An 18,113-nucleotide genomic window follows, 5' to 3' on the forward strand; every position below is an offset into this window, starting at 1 on the left:
AATTTTAAAAATTAAGAAAATTTAATTTTTTTAAATTAAGAAAATTTTAATTTTTTTTAATTTAAGAAAATTTTAAAATTTTTAAAAATTTTTAAAATTTTTTAAAAATTAAAATTAAAAAAATTATAAAAAAGTGGGGAGTGGGAGGCCGAACGGGCGGCTCCATTGCCGCCACCGCCGGCTCCTCACCGCCGCCACCTCCGCCGCCGCCGCCTCCCCCCACCCCCTTTTTTTTTTTTAATTTTTTAATTTTTTTAAATTTTTTATTATTATTTTTTTAAATTTTTTAAATTTTTAAAATTAAAATTTTTAAATTTTATTATTTTCTTAAATTTTTTAATTTTTTTAAAAAAATTTTAAAATTTTTTTAAATTTTTAAAATTTTTTAAATTAAAATTTTTAAATTTTCTTTTTTTAAAATTTTTTTAAAATTTTTTAAAATTAAAATTTTTAAAATTTTCTTATTTTTTAAAATTTTTAATTTTTTAAAATTAAAATTTTTAAAATTTTCTTTTTTAAAAAATTTTTAAAATTTTCTTTTTTAAAAAATTTTTAAAATTTTTAAAATTAAAATTTTTAAAATTTTCTTATTTTTAAAATTTTTTAATTTTTAAAATTAAAATTTTTAAAATTTTCTTATTTTTTAAAATTTTTTAATTTTTTAAAATTAAAATTTTAAAATTTTCTTATTTTTTAAAATTTTTTAATTTTTGAAAATTAAAATTTTAAAATTTTCTTTTTTTAAAAAAAGTTTTAAAGTTTTTTAAAATTAAAACTTTTAATTTTTTTAAATTTTTTTAATTTTTATGCTTTGATTTGGAGCTCCAATGAGCCGTAGGCAAAAAATAATAATAAAATATTGCCACGTAGGATTTCCGGCAAGGGTCGCCGGAGGTGGCACTTAAGTGTCCCACTCGAAAAAAAAAGTGGCACTTAAGTGTACCGTTTTGAAGTTATGGCACTTAAGTGTCCGTGGCGTCTTGATTATGGACTTGTGGTGTACTTCTGCTCTTCTATCTTGATTGGTTGGATGAGATGTGAAGTTTTGATGTGGGTATGGTGGTTGTTAAGTGACTTTGATAGTTTCTTGCAGGTTCATTCTATTTCGCTTTGATTCGTTTTAGTTCGTTCTATGTGGTTCATAATACCTAAAACATGGTCATTTTGTTATATTTGCCTTAAAAACCCGGTGCATGTTTGCTCTGCTTCTTTCTGCCTCATTCTGAGTATTTAGAATCTCGTCATTCTATTATATTTGTCTTGACAATCCATTGTATGTTCGTTCTGCTTCTTTCTACTTCATTCTAGGTAGTTAGAATCTGGTTATTCTATCATATTTGTCTTGATAATGCATTATGTGTTCATTTTGCTTCTTTTTATTTCATTTTGGGTAGTTAGAATCTGGTCATTCTATTATATTTGTTTTGATAATCCATTGCATGTTTGTTTTGTTATTTTTGCCTCATTCTAGGTAGTTAGAAACTGGTCTTTCTGCCATATTTATATTGATAACTTATTACACGTTCGTTCTGCTTCTTTATACTATAATTCTACTAGTAAGAATTTGTTCATTTCACTTGTTTCTGCTGAAATTTTCTACTATACAATATTTCTATTTGTGCATCTACCCCTTTGTGAATCTACTCATTTGATCGAATATGTTCATTTGTGAATCTATTTACTTGCTGAATCTATCAACTTATGAATCTGTTCGTTGATAAGTCTGTTTATTGGTTCGAACAGATTTCACTGAAAATAGATCTATTCCTTGTTGAATCCGTTCATTAGTTGATTCTGTCCATTACTAAATCTATCCATTTATAAATTTGTTCATTGTTGAATATGTTCTTTTGTTCTATAAGCTTTTATCAAGCCAAAATTTACCTTTTTGATTGTTCAGATTTTACGATCAGAATGTACTTGTTTGTTCAAACTTAGAATATACCCATTTGATTTACCGGATTTTAATATCCAGAACCTGCACAATGCTTGGACTCAAAATATACCCCTTTGATTTACCGGATTTTTAATGTCTAGAACCTGCTTAATGTTTAGATTCAAAATATACCCATTTGGTTTACCAGATTTAAATGTCCAGGTGTTACTCAATGTTTAGACTCAAAATATACTTGTTTGATTTACTTGATCTTAAATGTCCCAAACCATCTCAACGTCTAGACTCAGAATGTACTTATTAAATATTCATACTTTGACAACCATAATATGATTATATGTTATTTGATATGCAGTTATTTGGCTAATGCATTAAATTGAGTTAAAATATGTGTGTTATGCTTGTGAGTTTGCATATATCATAGCTTGAATGAAATTAATGTGATTTCGTCACTTGTATAGTGGCGAGTGACGATGACCCGTAGTAGAAGTTTGCAAAATGCCCTAGTAATTGGGATGTCCCGGGAAGTGTTTTGAGATGCCTCTAGAGTCGAAATGCCCCTATGATGGGGATGCCATGTGGTGGAAGTTTGTAGGATGTCTCGAAGTTGATATGCCCCAGTGCTTGGGATGCCCCTGGAGTATTCGAGAGGATGAAACATTAAAGAATGAAATGCATTGTCATGTGTAGAACCAAAACATTTTTGTGAATATGATGTGCATGTGCATGAGTCTGGATGGACGTTCTGTTGGTTAATGACGTCTACGATAAATGAAAATGAGAAAGGTAAAATCTATTTATATTTGTGTCATACTTATTGGATGATTGTGCCTTCATTTTTTGTATATCAGGTGAAGTGTTAAGATGATTTTTCTAACTTAAAACTAGAGATTTCATTTGCTGGGCTTCAGCTCATCCCTTTTATATTTTTTAGACGTGCAGGATGTACAACCCTCAACCTTTGCACTATGGAGTCTCTGTGTATAATGAAACCTTTTATAAAAGTGTGCTTGAACCAGAGTTTGGAATTATACCAAATGTAGTTTTACAATATGGGTTGATGTAGGAGGCTTCATAGAGTGAGTTGTTTTTTGGTTCATTACCTGGTACCGGAACCTTGACGGTGAGTTAGTCGAGCCATCGAGTGGCTTCAACTCATGACTCAGTCTAGTCTTTATATAGGCAAACTTTTGAAAGTATAGTATGGAGATAGGTCTCCCTACCATTACCCAAACGTCTGTTCCCTATTCCTTCCTAGACTTTTGTCTTTTGCTTGAAATGTAATAAAGTTGTGAATTGAAATGTGGCATAAATAAAAGAAGGGTTAATTGTAAGGTTTTAATTGCTAAAAGAATATTCGTAAATATTTAATTTCACTTCCGCATGCTAAAAGAGAGTACTGATATGAGAACATGTGTCGGGTGATGTTCCAAGATATCACAATATTGCTTGTTTCTATAGTGGAATTATGTATTGCTCTTCTCATGAACGTAGTTGTCAACATTCGGATCAAACTTTGTAAATATAGTGTTTTGACCTATTTCCTTTCTTCTTTCTTTTATTAGATTCGTTTGTCACATGTTATCACAACTGGTTATTTGTACGAGACTGTCTTTCGAGTAAGAGGATGGCCATGTCAACAATATCCAATACTTAAACCTTTGCTTTCATAGAATAACTACGAATTACTGGTCAGATTCTAGCTAAAAAGGTTGACTAAAAATAGAAAGAAACGAAAAGCTATGCTTCCATCAAAGAGAAATTAACGACGATCCGAATTATGCAATGTCAGGACAAATAACACAAAAACACACAAGTAGTTCAATGGGAAGCAATAACATTATGATTTGGTTCTTACGAAGCTGTGCTCGTTCTATGGACAAGCATCGGCTCTCTCTCTCAGCACAGACTTCTGCACCTTCCCTGTGGAATTCATTGGCAATTCCCCGAAACACACCGTTTTCGGAACCATCGCCACCCTTTGCAGCCGCTCCGCACAAAACCCTACTATCTCCTTGGGGTCCGAACTCCACCCTTCCTTCAACTTCACAAATGCGTATGGGACTTGCCCCGCAACAACGTCGTTTCGGGCGACAACCGCAGCTTCCGCAACCTTCGGGTGGCTCAACAAGACGGCTTCTATGTCCAATGTGCTGATCACCTCCTTCCCTATGACTATGACGTCCCTCGCTCGGTCCTTCATCTCTATGCAACCATCTGCATGCCGCACCCCCACATCACCAGTCCTGAACCACCCGCCAGAAAAGGCCTCCTGTGTTGCCATTGGGTTGCCCAAGTAGCCCACCATGAGGGTGTTCCCTCGGAGCATGACTTCTCCGATTGTTTCCCCGTCGCTTGGAACGCTCCGCATGGTGGTCGGGTCCTTGACATCGGTAGCTTCCAGTGTGATGTTTTGGAGGCCTTCTCTACATTTCAGGTTATGATGGTCGTCGTCATCCTCCTCCTCATGGTGGTGGTGTTGCGATGACCTCCAGGACCTGATGATGGCGGGCCCTAGGGCTTCTGTCATGCCATATCCGATGACAATATTGAACCCAAGTTCTTGGACTCTCTCGAGGACGGGAGTCGTCGGAAATGCGCCGGCGATGATTACATCCACCACTGAAGGCAGTGGCTTTCGGTCGACCAGTGGGGATTCAGCAATCATATTTAGGATAGTGGGTTTACCTGTTGAAAGGGAAAAAAGAAGAACAAAATTCTACTTTTTCATGGGTGATTTTGCATGAACCTACGATTACCCATACTTTCATACGACATGTTTCAAAAAGTGTAGGCATCCTCCTAATTACTTGATTATATATTTTTGGGCTGAAATATAGCCCAAGTACCAAAACTTGGTACAAGAGGACACTTAAGTGCTACTTTCTTTGAAAAGTGGGACACTTAAGTGCCACTTTCGGCGAACCTCGCTGGAAATCTTACGTGGCAATATTTTATTATTTTTACTTGCCTACGTGGCTTGCTGGAGAGTTGACTCGGCTCAAAATCACCCGAAACGACGTCGTCTGCAAAATAAAAATTAAACTACCAGCTAAAATATTCTAAAAATAAAAAAAACTTAAAATTATAAAAGGGGGAGAAGGAGGCGGCTGAGAGGGCTGAGCCCTCGTTGCCGCCGTCGGGAAGGGCCGGTGACGGAGGGGGGAGGGTTGGCTAGGTGGCCAGCCCCGGCTGACCGGTGGTAAGGGCCGCGAGCCCTCGCCGCCTCCCCGCCGTCGTCGAGAAGGGCCGGCGACGGTGGGGGAGCATTGGCCGGGGTTGTCGGACCTTGGCTAGGGGTTCGCGATTGGCGGTGACGGCTCGCGAGTCTCGCCAGATTTGGGGCAAGGGTCACAAGCCCTTCTTTGCCGGTCGCTAGCCCCGGCTAGGGGCCTAGCGACCCGGGCCGATGCTCCTCCCATCGTCGCCGGCCCTTCTCGACGACGGCGGGGAGGCGGCGAGGGCTTGAGCCTCGCCTAGATTTGGGGCGAGGGTCGCGGCCCTCACCGCCGGTCGCTAAGGGTCGGCCACCCCACCGACCCTCCCCCTCCATCGCCGGCCTTTCTGGCGGCGGCGGTGAGGGCTTAGCCCTCAGCCACCTCCTTCGGCCCCCTTTGCCCTTTTTTAAATTTTTTTTTTTAAATTTATAATTTTTTTAGAATTTTTAAATAAATTTAAGTTTAAATTTAATTTAAGTAATTTTTATGTTAATTATTTACACATTAGACACAAAACGATGTCGTTTTAGCACTCACTTCGCCAGAAAATTGCTACGTCAGCAATTTGGCCGGAGTGGCATTTAAGTGATCCATTTTACTCCGATTTTGGCACTTAAGTGTACCTTTCCAAAGTTTTGGTACTTAAATGTCCCTCCGTGCCAAGTTTTGGCACTCTGTGTGTCCCGACCTCTATATTTTTGCTACACTAAGGTAATGATATGTTATCGACATATCTCAACACAAGTTATCTATTTTTTTAATGTGAATGGTATATTGTAACTTATTTTAAGTTAAAGGCATTCTGTTGAGAAAACTTCCACCAAAGTTTTGAAGTTGACAAATTTTTTATATTCTTATTCTTATTATTATTCTTATTTTGAAGAATAATATATTTCTGAAGTTATATCGCAGACTCTTGCCAAAGTCTTCATTCCAAAAGTTTTTGCCACTCTAATACAATCTAGACTGAAACCAAGTCTCGAATAAAGATATAATTAGACTCAAATTTATTAATCTTGCGATAATGATTCAGAATGAATGCAGTAGGAATTTATTCTTCAATACCTGGCTCTCTGGTGAAAAATTTCACTTACCTTTTATAAATACATTAATGGAATCAATCGCAAATTGATGAAATCAATTTTGAAGACAAGTTTCTTTTTGGGAAGTATCTACTTATGAAAACCTAGATTCTGATTGTATAGGCAACCAAAATCAATGGATTTTATCTCAATCTTCAAACGGCTATAAGATTTCCTTAATTGATTCTATCCAATAGATTGATTGGAAGAAATTTCTCTGGAAAATGCCAATGGCTAGTGAGGCGTGGAGGAATATTTAAGGAGGTCATTTAGTTTATTTGAGATAATGCGTGAAAATTGAAATTCCAAAGTTTGAAGTCTTTCCAACCACTTGTTCTTCATCGACGGTCCTTACAAATTGCATTCAAGAGAAAAAATCACAAGAAGAGTGACTTAGTGAAAGAAAATGAATCTTCCACTAAATGTTTGTACTTGAAAACTTGTACTTCTCTATTGATGCTATAGTGAATTCCAGCTAGAAGGCTGTTAGCGTAGAAGAGTGGACGTAAACTTAATCTAAGTCGAACCACTATAAATTTCGTGTGCAATTTTCTCTTCTTTTAACTTTTTTTATTTAAATCTGTTGCATTTTTTTAAGTATTGCAAAAATCAATTCCATCTCTTATTTGATTCTAAATATTTTTCAGAAGTCTAGTGACTTGTTTATTAGACTCTATTTGGTTCTTAGATTTTGTTTGAAATTTATTTTACTTTTCAAAAATCCTTTTAAACACCTATTCACCGTACTCTAGGTGTTCATATTAGCTTTATCATTCTCATCATTCGACTACGTTTAATATGTCATGCCGTGGTGCAATAGGGCTGTCCATAGTGAAATAAACAAAAAATGGACCATTACCACATAGATGAGTGACCTTGTGGAGCTGAATGGAGTCGAAGATGATCTTCGCCGACACATTCCTAATGCACACATTAACACCGCCGAGTGCTGCCATTGCCCACGTGAAGCACCAACCGTTGCACCTGAACATGTCCACCGTCCATAAGAACACAGGCGACTTTCCCATGTCGTATCGGAGGATCAGCCCTAGAGAGTTCAAGTACACCGCCCGGTGGCTGTACACCACTGCCTTGGGCATCCCTGTCGACCCCGAAGTGAAGTTGACCGAGATAGGGTCACACTCATCGGCCGGACTCATGGCTTGGAAATCGCTCTCTCCCATAGCTAGGGTTTGTTCATACTCTCGAACCTCAAGATCACAGTGGGTTCGACAGGCCGGTGAGACGTCGTGGATTGCGACAAGGAGTGGCTTGTGATCGTGGTAGTTTTCTTGGAGGTGCGTGTCATTCTCTTTGTGGATGACTTTGGAGACGAGGTGTGCGAGCTCGGAGTCGACAAAGATGATTTTGGGTCGTATCCGTTGAAGAATGATCGTCAAAGTGTGCTCGTCAAGGCTTACGTTGAGCGCAGAAAGAGTTGCGCCTGCCATTGGAACCGCAAAGTGGAGCTCGTACAGTGCAGGGACGTTTGGTGCCATAGCTGCAACCTGCATTAACATGACAACGAATTGTGAGCATAACATCATCGAACCGCCGCCATCGATTGTTGTTCAGGTAATCTCGTTGCTCATTTTGAAAAACAAATCCCATCATCAGTTCGTTGCCCTCGGACGAGTCAGACTTTGAAAATTTGTCACCTTAAGACTTGGGAATCTGCCGCACAGGCCACCATGCGTCGCCAGTCACGGGCCGCTAATGCTGTTGCCTTAAGTGCTCTTTTCGAAGCAATAATTGGATATTATAAACAAAATCCACTAGAAACAGGTTACTTAGGGCGCGTTTGGTAACGTTTCTGTGCTAAGGAACAATTTTTGAATAGAAATAGTTTTTTTGTTTTTGGTTTCTGTTCCCGGAAACAATTTCTGAGTAACTACAAAAAAATTTCTACTCCAGGAATAGAAATGCGTTTGGTAAACTTGTATAATTTTGTTGTTTCTTTTAGTTTTTTAATATTTTTATTATATTTTTCTTTTTCTTTTTTTCTTCTTTCTTTTTCCTCTTTTCCCTTCTTTCTCTTTGTGGCCAGTCACCGACCACGGTGGTGGTCGGTGATCGGTTGGGCGAGCTTGCCGGAGCCTTGCCTCGCCGGTGGCTTCAGTGGCTAGGTGAGCCTTGCGTCACTTGGGTGAGGTCGAGCCTCGCCCGGCCACCTAGGCCACCGGCAAGGCTCGACCTCACCTAGGCGGCGCGAGGTCGGCCTCGCTGATGGTTGGGCAAGCTCGGCCTCGCCAGATTTGGGCGAGGCTTGGTGTCTCTGGGGGTTGGTGACGCTTTGGCGAGGTTACTAGCCCTTGTCTGGCTGGTCGCCGGTGCCGGCCATGGCTAAAGCCAGCACGGCAAAGGAAGAAGAAGAAGAAGAAGAAAAGAAGAAAAGAAAAGAAAGAGAAAAAAAAGAGGAAAGGGAAAAATTGTTTCTCGGAATTGTACCGGGAACAAGAAAAAGTTTTTTCTACTTCTTATTTTTGTTCCAAATTTGTTCCGAGAATAAAAAAATATATTTTTTGTTCCTGAGAAAAAAAGTTTTACTAAATACATTTTTGTTCTTTTTTTGTTCCTAAAACAAAAGAACATAAATTTTTGTTCCGGGGAACAGAAACAAAAATAAACAAACAGGCCCATATCCTCTGACGACTCCAACCCAATATATAAAGTCACTGGATCCCTTTTACATGCCCTCACGTGCCGCCTAAGTCCTTTGCACGTGAGATCCAACTACCCATGTGCCTCGCGCTTAATCCGCTGCGTCCATTGAACAAGTGACGTCATCTTCCATGTCAGTGCCACTTTTCAACCAAGTTGTTTGCCATGTCATTATCCTACATCATCCTCCGTGTCAACGCCACTCCTTAGCTAAGAAGCATCGACACTTTCCGGAAACTTTCGTGTCGTGTTCAACACTTTGACATGTGTTCAACACACTCGACACGTTCCGACACATTTCGATACGTTCCGACACGAGGTCAATGAGTGTCGGGAAATCCGACACGTGGTCAACTCTTCCCGACACACTTTGACACGCGAGTTTGAAATTCCAACACGTGATTCCGACATGCACGGGGCCAATTTTAAAAATTTTCAATACTTGAGGGGTCAAAATATAAATATACCCACCCCATTGGTGGTTGTGCAGTTGCACTTTGCTCCCCCGCAAAGAGAACGGGTTCAAATCCCGCGGTCGCTTGTGCGACTCACCCGCGGTCTGGTCAGGTGGGTGGGCTTGGTTTGCCCGGGTTTATGCCGCCGACTACCGACTGTACGGCGGTTTCAGGTCACAAAAATAAAATAAAATAAAATAAAATAAAATAATATATATATGAAAAGACAATGAAAATAACAAAAATAAAGGGCAAAGAAGAAAATTCTCACTCTCAAGTTTCTCACTTATAAGTTTTGACTTTCCCGTGAGTGATGATGGAACACCTCTCTTCTTGTCGGCATTGCTCCGCCGCCCCCACAGACTTAAAGTTGTGATTTTTTTTTTTTTTGCTTCTTTTCGCCTCTCGCAGGCGTTGCTTGTGAGTTATCTCTTTTGGTCTATGTCATTGGCTTGTGAGTTATCTCTCACATTTTCCATGGCGAATTTAGTTATTTCCTTTTCTTTTGGTCATACTTTGAGAGTTCTTGTCCTGGATTTTCATTTTTCTTGAACCTTGTTTTGCAAAAGGAGCTCCAAGCCAGTCTATATCATGAACTCCAAACTCTGTCTGAGACTATAAGAAATCTTACTAATCTTTGACAAGTGTAATAAAACAAGACATGTTCCTTCAAATTTACTCTTTTGTATTTGCAATTTTTGAATTCCTCATTCAATCGCCGTCAAATTAAAACAATGAATGATATTAACAATTGTTGGATTAATATTTTTAGTACAAAATAATTATATGTTGACCCACATTGACTGTCGTAGATTAGACTAGTTTGAACTATTTTGGATTGATTTTTGGCATTTCAAATTGATTCCCGAGGTATTTCGACATCCTGAATCTTTTTTTTGGCTTTGTACCAATTTTCTTTGAATTCCTTATAGAATCTATTGATTTATAAATGTATATTGCATATCACGGATAAATTAGAAGTCTCAGTACTTATTCACACCATCCTAAATGGATCAAACTATATTTTATGGGCTTAGGAAGTATCAAGTTTAAGAGGATGTAGGCTTTGGTGTTACGTCACTGGAAATATTCGTGAACCTATGCAGGCAATTGATGAACCAATGATCAATTTGCTGAACGTTTAAAGGAGTGGGTCACTGGAAATATTCGTGAACCTATGCAGGCAATTGATGAACCAATGATCAATTTGCTGAACGTTTAAAGGAGTGGGATTGCAAGAATCATCGAATACTCACATGGTTTTGAAACACTTCAAGTCCATCTATCAGACTTCGGTTTAATCGCCTAAATACAACAAAGGAAGCCCGGGATCTTCTTGCCAATTGTTACTTCGCATTAGACATTGCTCATCAGTATCAACTCTTAGGGAATTTACATCTTATGTATCAAGAGATAGGTCGGTCTATTAACAAATTTTTATCTTCCATGCATGCTATATGAGATTAGCTAAGCTTTGTCTGAGCCTGAATGGGAGACGACTTTTGATGCTTGTTAGTTTGCTGAATGCCACGGTCATATGTGTATTATGCATTTTCTAATGGCACTTAATGGTGCCTTTGAATTTATGCAAGCTTCACTTCTGCATTGAGATCCTTTACCTAATCTTGATGCAATTGCCTCGAAATTGTTGACGGAGGAGACTCAACTTGCTACTACTTTAAAAGTGCAATGTGTTATTCTATTCGTCTTTACCCCTAAAGATGTAGTGCTTGCCCTTACTAGTTCCTCCTCATGGTGCAAGCCTTATTGTGTGCATTGTCGTCCTCTTGGTCATCATCATCCAATTGTTATCAGCTACAACCTAAGCAACTTATGGGAAGGAACAATCTATCCCAGTTTAGAGATCCGCATGCACGTCTATCCATCGTTGCTGCTACCATTGAGGATAGATGATCTTCGGTCCATAGTTCATTCTATCATTCTAGAATCTAGTACTTTCAGCTCCTTTGTACCTAACCCTTCTACTTGGTCAGTCACCCTAGGTAAATCCTGATCCATGGTTCTTTGATTCTGCTTGCTACATGATCTTTAATTCCTATTTATTCAAGTCAAAGTCATATACTTCACAAGCACCTATTATTCATATAGATAGTTATTCAAATGGGGCATTTTTCAATGTCCAAATTGTCCTTGCCTGATATATTTATGGTTGCTAAACTCTCACTAAACTTGATATTTGTGGGACAACTATGTGCACTTGATTTTGACATTCATTTCTCTTCGAATGGTTGTTGTGTGCAGGATCCATAGACGAGATAGACGATTGGGAAAGGCCATAAAGTAGGACGTTTGTTTGATCTTGTTTCATTAAAGCTTTCCAATTCCTTCACTCATTGTGCTGCCGTGGTATTATTTGAAACTTCACATTCTCGATTGGGACATCCTTCTTTCTCTAGTTTAGGTGCTCTGATTTGAAGTGGTCATTTAGGTTCTATTGACAATAAAAACTTTTGATTGCTTGCCTTGTAAGTTGAGAAAATATCATGCTTTATTGTTTAATATTAGTGTTTTTGTCTCTTATGCTCCCTTTAATCTAATTCACTTTGATATTTGGGGATTATCTCCTACTCCCATTATGGGAGAATCTTGTTATTTTTTGATTTTTGTGGATGATTATTTTCGTTATACATGACTTTATCTTATGAAGAATTGATAAGAAATCACTCATATCTATAGTAATTTTGTTGCCATGATCAAGACAAAATATTCTTGAGATATTAAAGCTTTTTGTACTAATAATGCCATGTAACATAGAGACAAAGAGTTCCTTAGAATTCTTTCTTAGAACGGTATTATTATTCATCGTTCTTGCAAGGACTTCTCAACAAAATGGTTGACTAGAGAGTAAACATAGGCACATCTTAGATATTGTACACAATCTTCTAGTCTTAGCATCTTGTTTAGAACAGTTTTGGGGAGAGGCCTATCATACTACCGTTTACTATTAATCGTATTCCATCACCTACTATAGGTAATATTTCTCTTTACAAGCACTTATATGACGGTGTTCCTAATTACAATCTACTTCGAGTCTTTGGTAGTGCATGTTTTGTGCATCTTCTCCCTAAAGAATGCATGAAGTTAGAATCTCATGCTCGTTTATGTTGTTTCCTTGGATATGGCATTGAGCATAAATGATATAGATGTTGGGATCCTATCTCAAATCAACTTCGCATGTCCCATAATGGTACCCTTTGGGAACATGAGATATTCATGTCTCTTTGTCTTTTGCATCCTCTCCAACTATTCGCTTCTTCACTAATCCTTCCATCGATTTATTTCCTAAAGATAACACACTTGAATCTTCCTCTTTGGGATTGTCCTCTCCAAATCTTGATGTAGATGTCTCTGGTAATCTTATTTCAATTGCTCTTAACATGTCTATGCCATTTGCTAATTCTCCACCCTTAGATATTCCTTCTTCTCTTGTTTGTCATTTGACTTGTGTAAGTCAAGCTTCTGTTAGGCTTCATGCTTTTCACCGTTATTCGATTATTGCTTCTTTTCACGAGCCTTGCACATATAGAGAAGTTAGTACTAATCCTCTTTGGAAGCAATCAATGGTGGATAAGTTGCAAGATTTAGAAAACTCTCATAATTGGGATTTAATTGTTTGCCTCTTGAAAAGTCGGCTATAGGTTGCAAATTGGTGTAAAAGATCATAATGAGGGTAGAAGGTACGATGGAATGCTACAAAACTAGACTAGTGGCAAAAGGCTTCACTCAGGAGTATGGCATTGATTGTGATAAGAGGTTTGCTTTAGTTGCAAGTCTTACTTTTGTTCGTAGCCTCCTTTGTGTTGCTACTATTAAGCGATGGCCTTTGTTCCAAATGGATGTCAAAAATGCATTTTTTAATGGGGATCTTACTAAGAAAGTTTATATGGAGCCTCCTCCTGGATACACTCACACTTCTAATAAAGTGCATTGACTATGCCGAGCATTATATGGACTAAAGTAAGCTTATTGTGCATGGTATTACAAGTTTAGTTCCACCATGGAACACCATGGATTTACATCTAGTCCCTATGAAAATGCTCTCTTTGTTCAACAAACATCTTATTGATATGATACTCTTATATGTGAGTATTGGACTCTTTGAGTGCCAAAACTTGATATGAAGGGACACTTAAGTGTCAAAAGTTAAGAAAGTGAGACTTAAGTGTCAAAATCAGAGCAAAATGGATCACTTAAGTGCCAACGGCGAGAAAATTCGGCCAAAATGCTAATGTGGCAATTTTTCAGCGAGGCAAATGCAAAACGACGTCGTTTTGCACGTTGACGTGGCTAGGCAAGTGAAAACGATGTCATTTTGCTGTCGACGTGGGTAAATAATTAATATAAAAATTAATTAAATAAAATTTAAACTAAATTTAGTTATTATAAAAAAAAGGCAAGATGGAGATTGCAGTCAATGAGGGCTGGGCCTAGCCAAGGGCCGGCGACTTTGGCCAACCCTTCCCCTATCGTCATTGGCCCTTCTCGGCGACAACAAGGGCTTAGCCCTCCCCTTCTGCCTCATCTTCCCCCTTTTTTAATAATTAAATAACTATTACATTATTATTATTTATGAATTTGAATCAAATTTATTATTATTATTTAAATTAAAAATTTATTTTAATATATTCAAATTCAAGAAAAGACAAAACGACGTAGTTTTGATTCTTTGTCGCCTGACTCAACTCTCCGCGCGTGTCACGTAGGTGAATTATATTATTAAAAAATTATTACGTAAGATTTCTGGCCACCTTCGCCGAACTTGGTACTCAAGTGTCTAATTTAAAAAAAAAATGGCACTTAAGTGGTACTTTGGTAACTTTTGGCACTTACGTGTTTTATCATGCTAAGTTTTGGTACTTCAGGTATACTTTTGCCCTTATATGTTGATAACATGGTTATTACCAGCGATGATCGTAACAATATTATGAAACTACAAAAGTATTTGAGTCAATAACTTGAAATGAAAGATCTTGACCAACTTAGCTATTTTTTAGGCTTTGAGGTTGAATCAGATTCCTTCGGCTATTATCTTTCTCAAGAGAAATATGCCATTAATCTCCTTTCTTGGGCTGGATTTACTAATAACAAGATCACTACAACTCCCATTGAGACTAATGCCAAGTTTGATCACAAAGATGAGACTTCACTTTTGAATCCTACACTTTATTGACAATTGGTTGGTAGTTTTGTATATCTCACTGTTACTCGTCTTGACATCACTTATGCTATTTCATATTGTAAGTCAATTCGTGACTGTGCCATGAACAACTCACCTTGTTGATGTTCTTTGAATTCTTCACTACGTCAAGAGTACCTTATTTCACAGTTTTCACTTTTTTTGCTAACTTAACCTTTGAGTTGACGACTTGTTCTGATGCCGACTGGGCTGGTGACCCTCTTGAACGTCCCTCTACTACATGCTACTACTTATTCTTAGGAAACTCCCTTATATCCTAGTAGAGCAAGAAATAGACCACTGTTGCTCGATTTATTATAAAACCAGGATGTCGTCCCCTTGCAATATCTTGTTCCCACTTCTTTAGTTGATTAGATAGCTAATATTTTCATTAAGGCACGTCCACCTGGACGTTTTGAAGATCATTTCTCCAAACTCTAGCTAACCTCTTCTATATCACCTTAGGTTTAAGAGGGGATGTTAGATATATTATTAGATCTTCCTTGTTTGATTCTAATTGATTGTATTTGATATTGTAATATTTTGTGCTTCACATAGTTCTCGAGAACAGCCTATAAATAGGCTCATGTATCATTAATATTATACATAAAGAAATATTCAAAGATTCAAAACTTCTCCAGTTCTCTTTTCCGCTTTATTTTAACACAAACTAAATGTTAGAAAATTTTCTCAGATATTATCAAGTGACAGTACTTCTGAATAAATGATAATATCCGGAAAATCAACGTACAGCCCAAGCGAATGGGCTGCAGACGACTTCCTCGTGGGTCATCGCCATGATCAGATCACCAAACTAACTTCGGCCTCTGACTTTTGATCAAACCCCACATGGAATAGGCACGTAACTTCCACAATCTACACGCTGTTACCGTCCAACCCTCTTTCTAGGATGGAACAGCACCCACCAGGCTTTTTCTCAAGTCAGATCTTGATGACCATGGAAAGCATCGAGATTTGTCGCTACCCACAAGATGATGATAGGCATCCATTCAATTCTTTGGGGTTTTGTCAAACTTCGCTGAAGCTTCCCTTCTGAGAATAATGAGTGCGAGATGAAGAAAATGCCGCAATCCTTACCCACAAAAAGGGAAACAGATAAGTCCCATTCCATGCCTTATCTGATTACGTAGAACCCACCACAACGACTTCATGCATCGTCCCAACCAAAGTGAGTATTCCAAATCCTTTGCATGTAGCACAACCGGTAATGATTGAATCGTCGCATTAGTTATTTGGCTAGGAGGATTGAAATTTCGCATAAAAGTTTATAACTAAATTGACAAAATTGAGAAATTTATGACTTAGTTGATATCTGTACAATATGTTTAGGATTGATAAGGTAATTTCTTTAATTTTTGGGCTTTGTTGGCATAATAGTCTTTGGATTACTATGAAAATAATAATTTGTTATGAGTCACAAGTTTTTGAAGGAGTGAGCTCCATAATAATTTATAATTATTTATTAATTGATTTTTTTGGTCCAAAATAGATCGTTATTCTAACAGTAATTTAAGATCCATCATGTGATCACTTCTGTTACTATTAGAGTATTAAAGACTGATTTAGTAAATGAAGAAAAAGCCAAACCCCAGGCAAGTGTAATGATAAAATGGAACGGGTTTCATTTAAACGCTCCACTATCAATAACTTTGGGAATTCTGTATAGATTATGACTATGTATCGGACTAATTCTTCATATATTTTTTATCTTCTCCTTCTATGCGTAAGTCTTCGTAAGATATTATATAACCGAGGAAAGTACAATATGATGAAAGTACAATCAATGTTATCATTTCGAAGTACCACACAAGGAAGTCTAAAGGATAAGAAAATATGCAGCCGGGATCGCCGCCATGCATGCGTGTGCGCTTAAGTCATACACTTACGCACGCATGCGCATCAGCTTTCACCAGATGAAAACCTATTGGTTTTTTCTTTCTTCTTTTGAGACCGCGACATCTAACTCGACATGATTACTGTTTCGATAATTTCTGCTTTCTGATCACATAAAGCGAAAGGAAATAAATAAATTATTGGTTGGTCTCGGGTTGACTCTGGAATCGGACCTAACCCACTGGGTTGGTCCGATCCTCGGTCCCAAGCTCAATAGGGTTGGTCCTCGATCTCAAGAATTGAGGACCAACACTGTGCGGGTTGGTCTTAGGGTTAGGGGATGGGCTGGCCCAACCTGGACCATGCTCACCCCCTATCACCAACCTCTTCTAATCCTTTCACTTTGTTTCTTTCCCTTTGTCCAAACAAGAATGCGTTGTTTAACCATCCTTTCTATTCATTTTAGGTAGTACTAACATGAACTAGGTTACGTATTAACAGTTCTTCCTTGTTTTTGGTCTATGGAGTATAGTTTAATATTCGTGGTGGTTGTAGTCGACAATCCTTAATGGTTTGTTCCACACAGCATGTGGACTTCTATGAAATGACATAGACAATGGAAGGAGCTCGAAGGTGGCATGGCGACGCGTTGACCTCCTTCATCTCGACCTCATTTGGCAGACTGTACGGTTCCATGGGTTCTCCTCCTCTTGATATACCATCTAAAGGGACGGGGAAAGAAAAAAAGACCCAAGGTAGCATCTCTGGTGCATGCATATCCAGCGAGATGTTCGCCTGATCTGACGATGGTTCATGTGCACAAAATGCACATGAACTCGACACCGTGAAGAACAATCTATCTCCAGAAAGATCTTTGTCCCTCCCACTTTTCTTAGGTTTATACCTTGTCACAGGATTACCCTGATCAACTACCTTATTCCCTCCATTTGAGACCATGAGATTTAGGAAGACTAAAAGCTAATGGAAGCAAAAAAGAAAGAAAGCGAGGACCCCTTTTTATTTGCATGAAACACAAGAATATAATTAAAGACGAGGGATACAAGATAGAGAGACTTACGATATCGCCGCGCGAGATCTTCAACCCCGTCAGAGCGGAGGCGAGCTTCAAACACCTTTGGTGGGTCTGTCTCCATGTGTACCTCGTATTGCCGTAGATAATGGAAACCTTGTTGCCATAGACGAAAGCTGCTCTCTCTAAGAAGCTTATGGGAGTCAAAGGCACGTAATTCGCAGGGCACTGAAGTAAACCTTCCATGATCTGTCTCTATACGTGTGTTTGGGATCTCTAGCTTGCGAGACAAGTGAGCATGATTATATGCATTCGCATAGAGAATTTATAAAGCCGCACCTAGTAAATGAATATCTGAGTTGGACCATTTACCACACACACACACACACACACACACACACACAAAGTCTAAGAAAGAAGCGGGAATCACTGCGAGAATTATGATGGATGGAGAGATTATGCACTAATGATGGCCTTTTTGAGGATATGCGTGTTGGATACCTCTCACAATAACTTGCATAAAATAAGCTGCTAATCCCTGCAATGAAGTTTACATATCGATCTTAATGTGCATGTTTATGTCACAGAGAGAGAGAGAGGGGGGGAGGGGGAAGTGAAGTAAGGAAGGAAGGAGGGAGCCAGGAAACAGCAACGATGTGGAGGAACATGGAGTACGACGAACAAAAGAACAAAATTAAACTTCATCACATTGTTGCAGATGG

The 18,113-nt window shown here is 38.3% G+C and overlaps 1 protein-coding gene across 1 annotated transcript; it reads right to left on the reverse strand.

Moving 5' to 3' along the window:
- Positions 1-3,672: 3,672 nt before the first annotated feature.
- On the reverse strand, positions 3,673-17,651 carry LOC104420751 (probable acyl-activating enzyme 1, peroxisomal). Its single transcript, XM_010032538.3, has 3 exons — positions 17,440-17,651; positions 7,054-7,702; positions 3,673-4,582 (listed from the first exon to the last, which is right to left on the reverse strand). Exons 1-3 carry the CDS (start codon positions 17,635-17,637, stop codon positions 3,768-3,770), a joined length of 1,662 nt encoding a protein of 553 aa, XP_010030840.2. The 5' UTR covers positions 17,638-17,651; the 3' UTR covers positions 3,673-3,767.
- Positions 17,652-18,113: the final 462 nt, after the last annotated feature.

The sequence above is a fragment of the Eucalyptus grandis genome, chromosome 9 (genome assembly GCF_016545825.1).
Source record: "Eucalyptus grandis isolate ANBG69807.140 chromosome 9, ASM1654582v1, whole genome shotgun sequence".
NCBI lineage: Eukaryota > Viridiplantae > Streptophyta > Magnoliopsida > Myrtales > Myrtaceae > Eucalyptus > Eucalyptus grandis.

Excerpts from the sequence above, each read along its gene's own strand:
- LOC104420751 (XM_010032538.3), bottom strand. The coding sequence starts at position 17,637 with ATGGAAGGTTTACTTCAGTGCCCTGCGAATTACGTGCCTTTGACTCCC. Across the intron at positions 7,703-17,439 it reads AGATCTCGCGCGGCGATATC|GTTGCAGCTATGGCACCAAA; the intron begins GTAAGTCTCTCT and ends ATGTTAATGCAG. Across the intron at positions 4,583-7,053 it reads CAAGGTCACTCATCTATGTG|GTAAACCCACTATCCTAAAT; the intron begins GTAATGGTCCAT and ends CCCTTTCAACAG.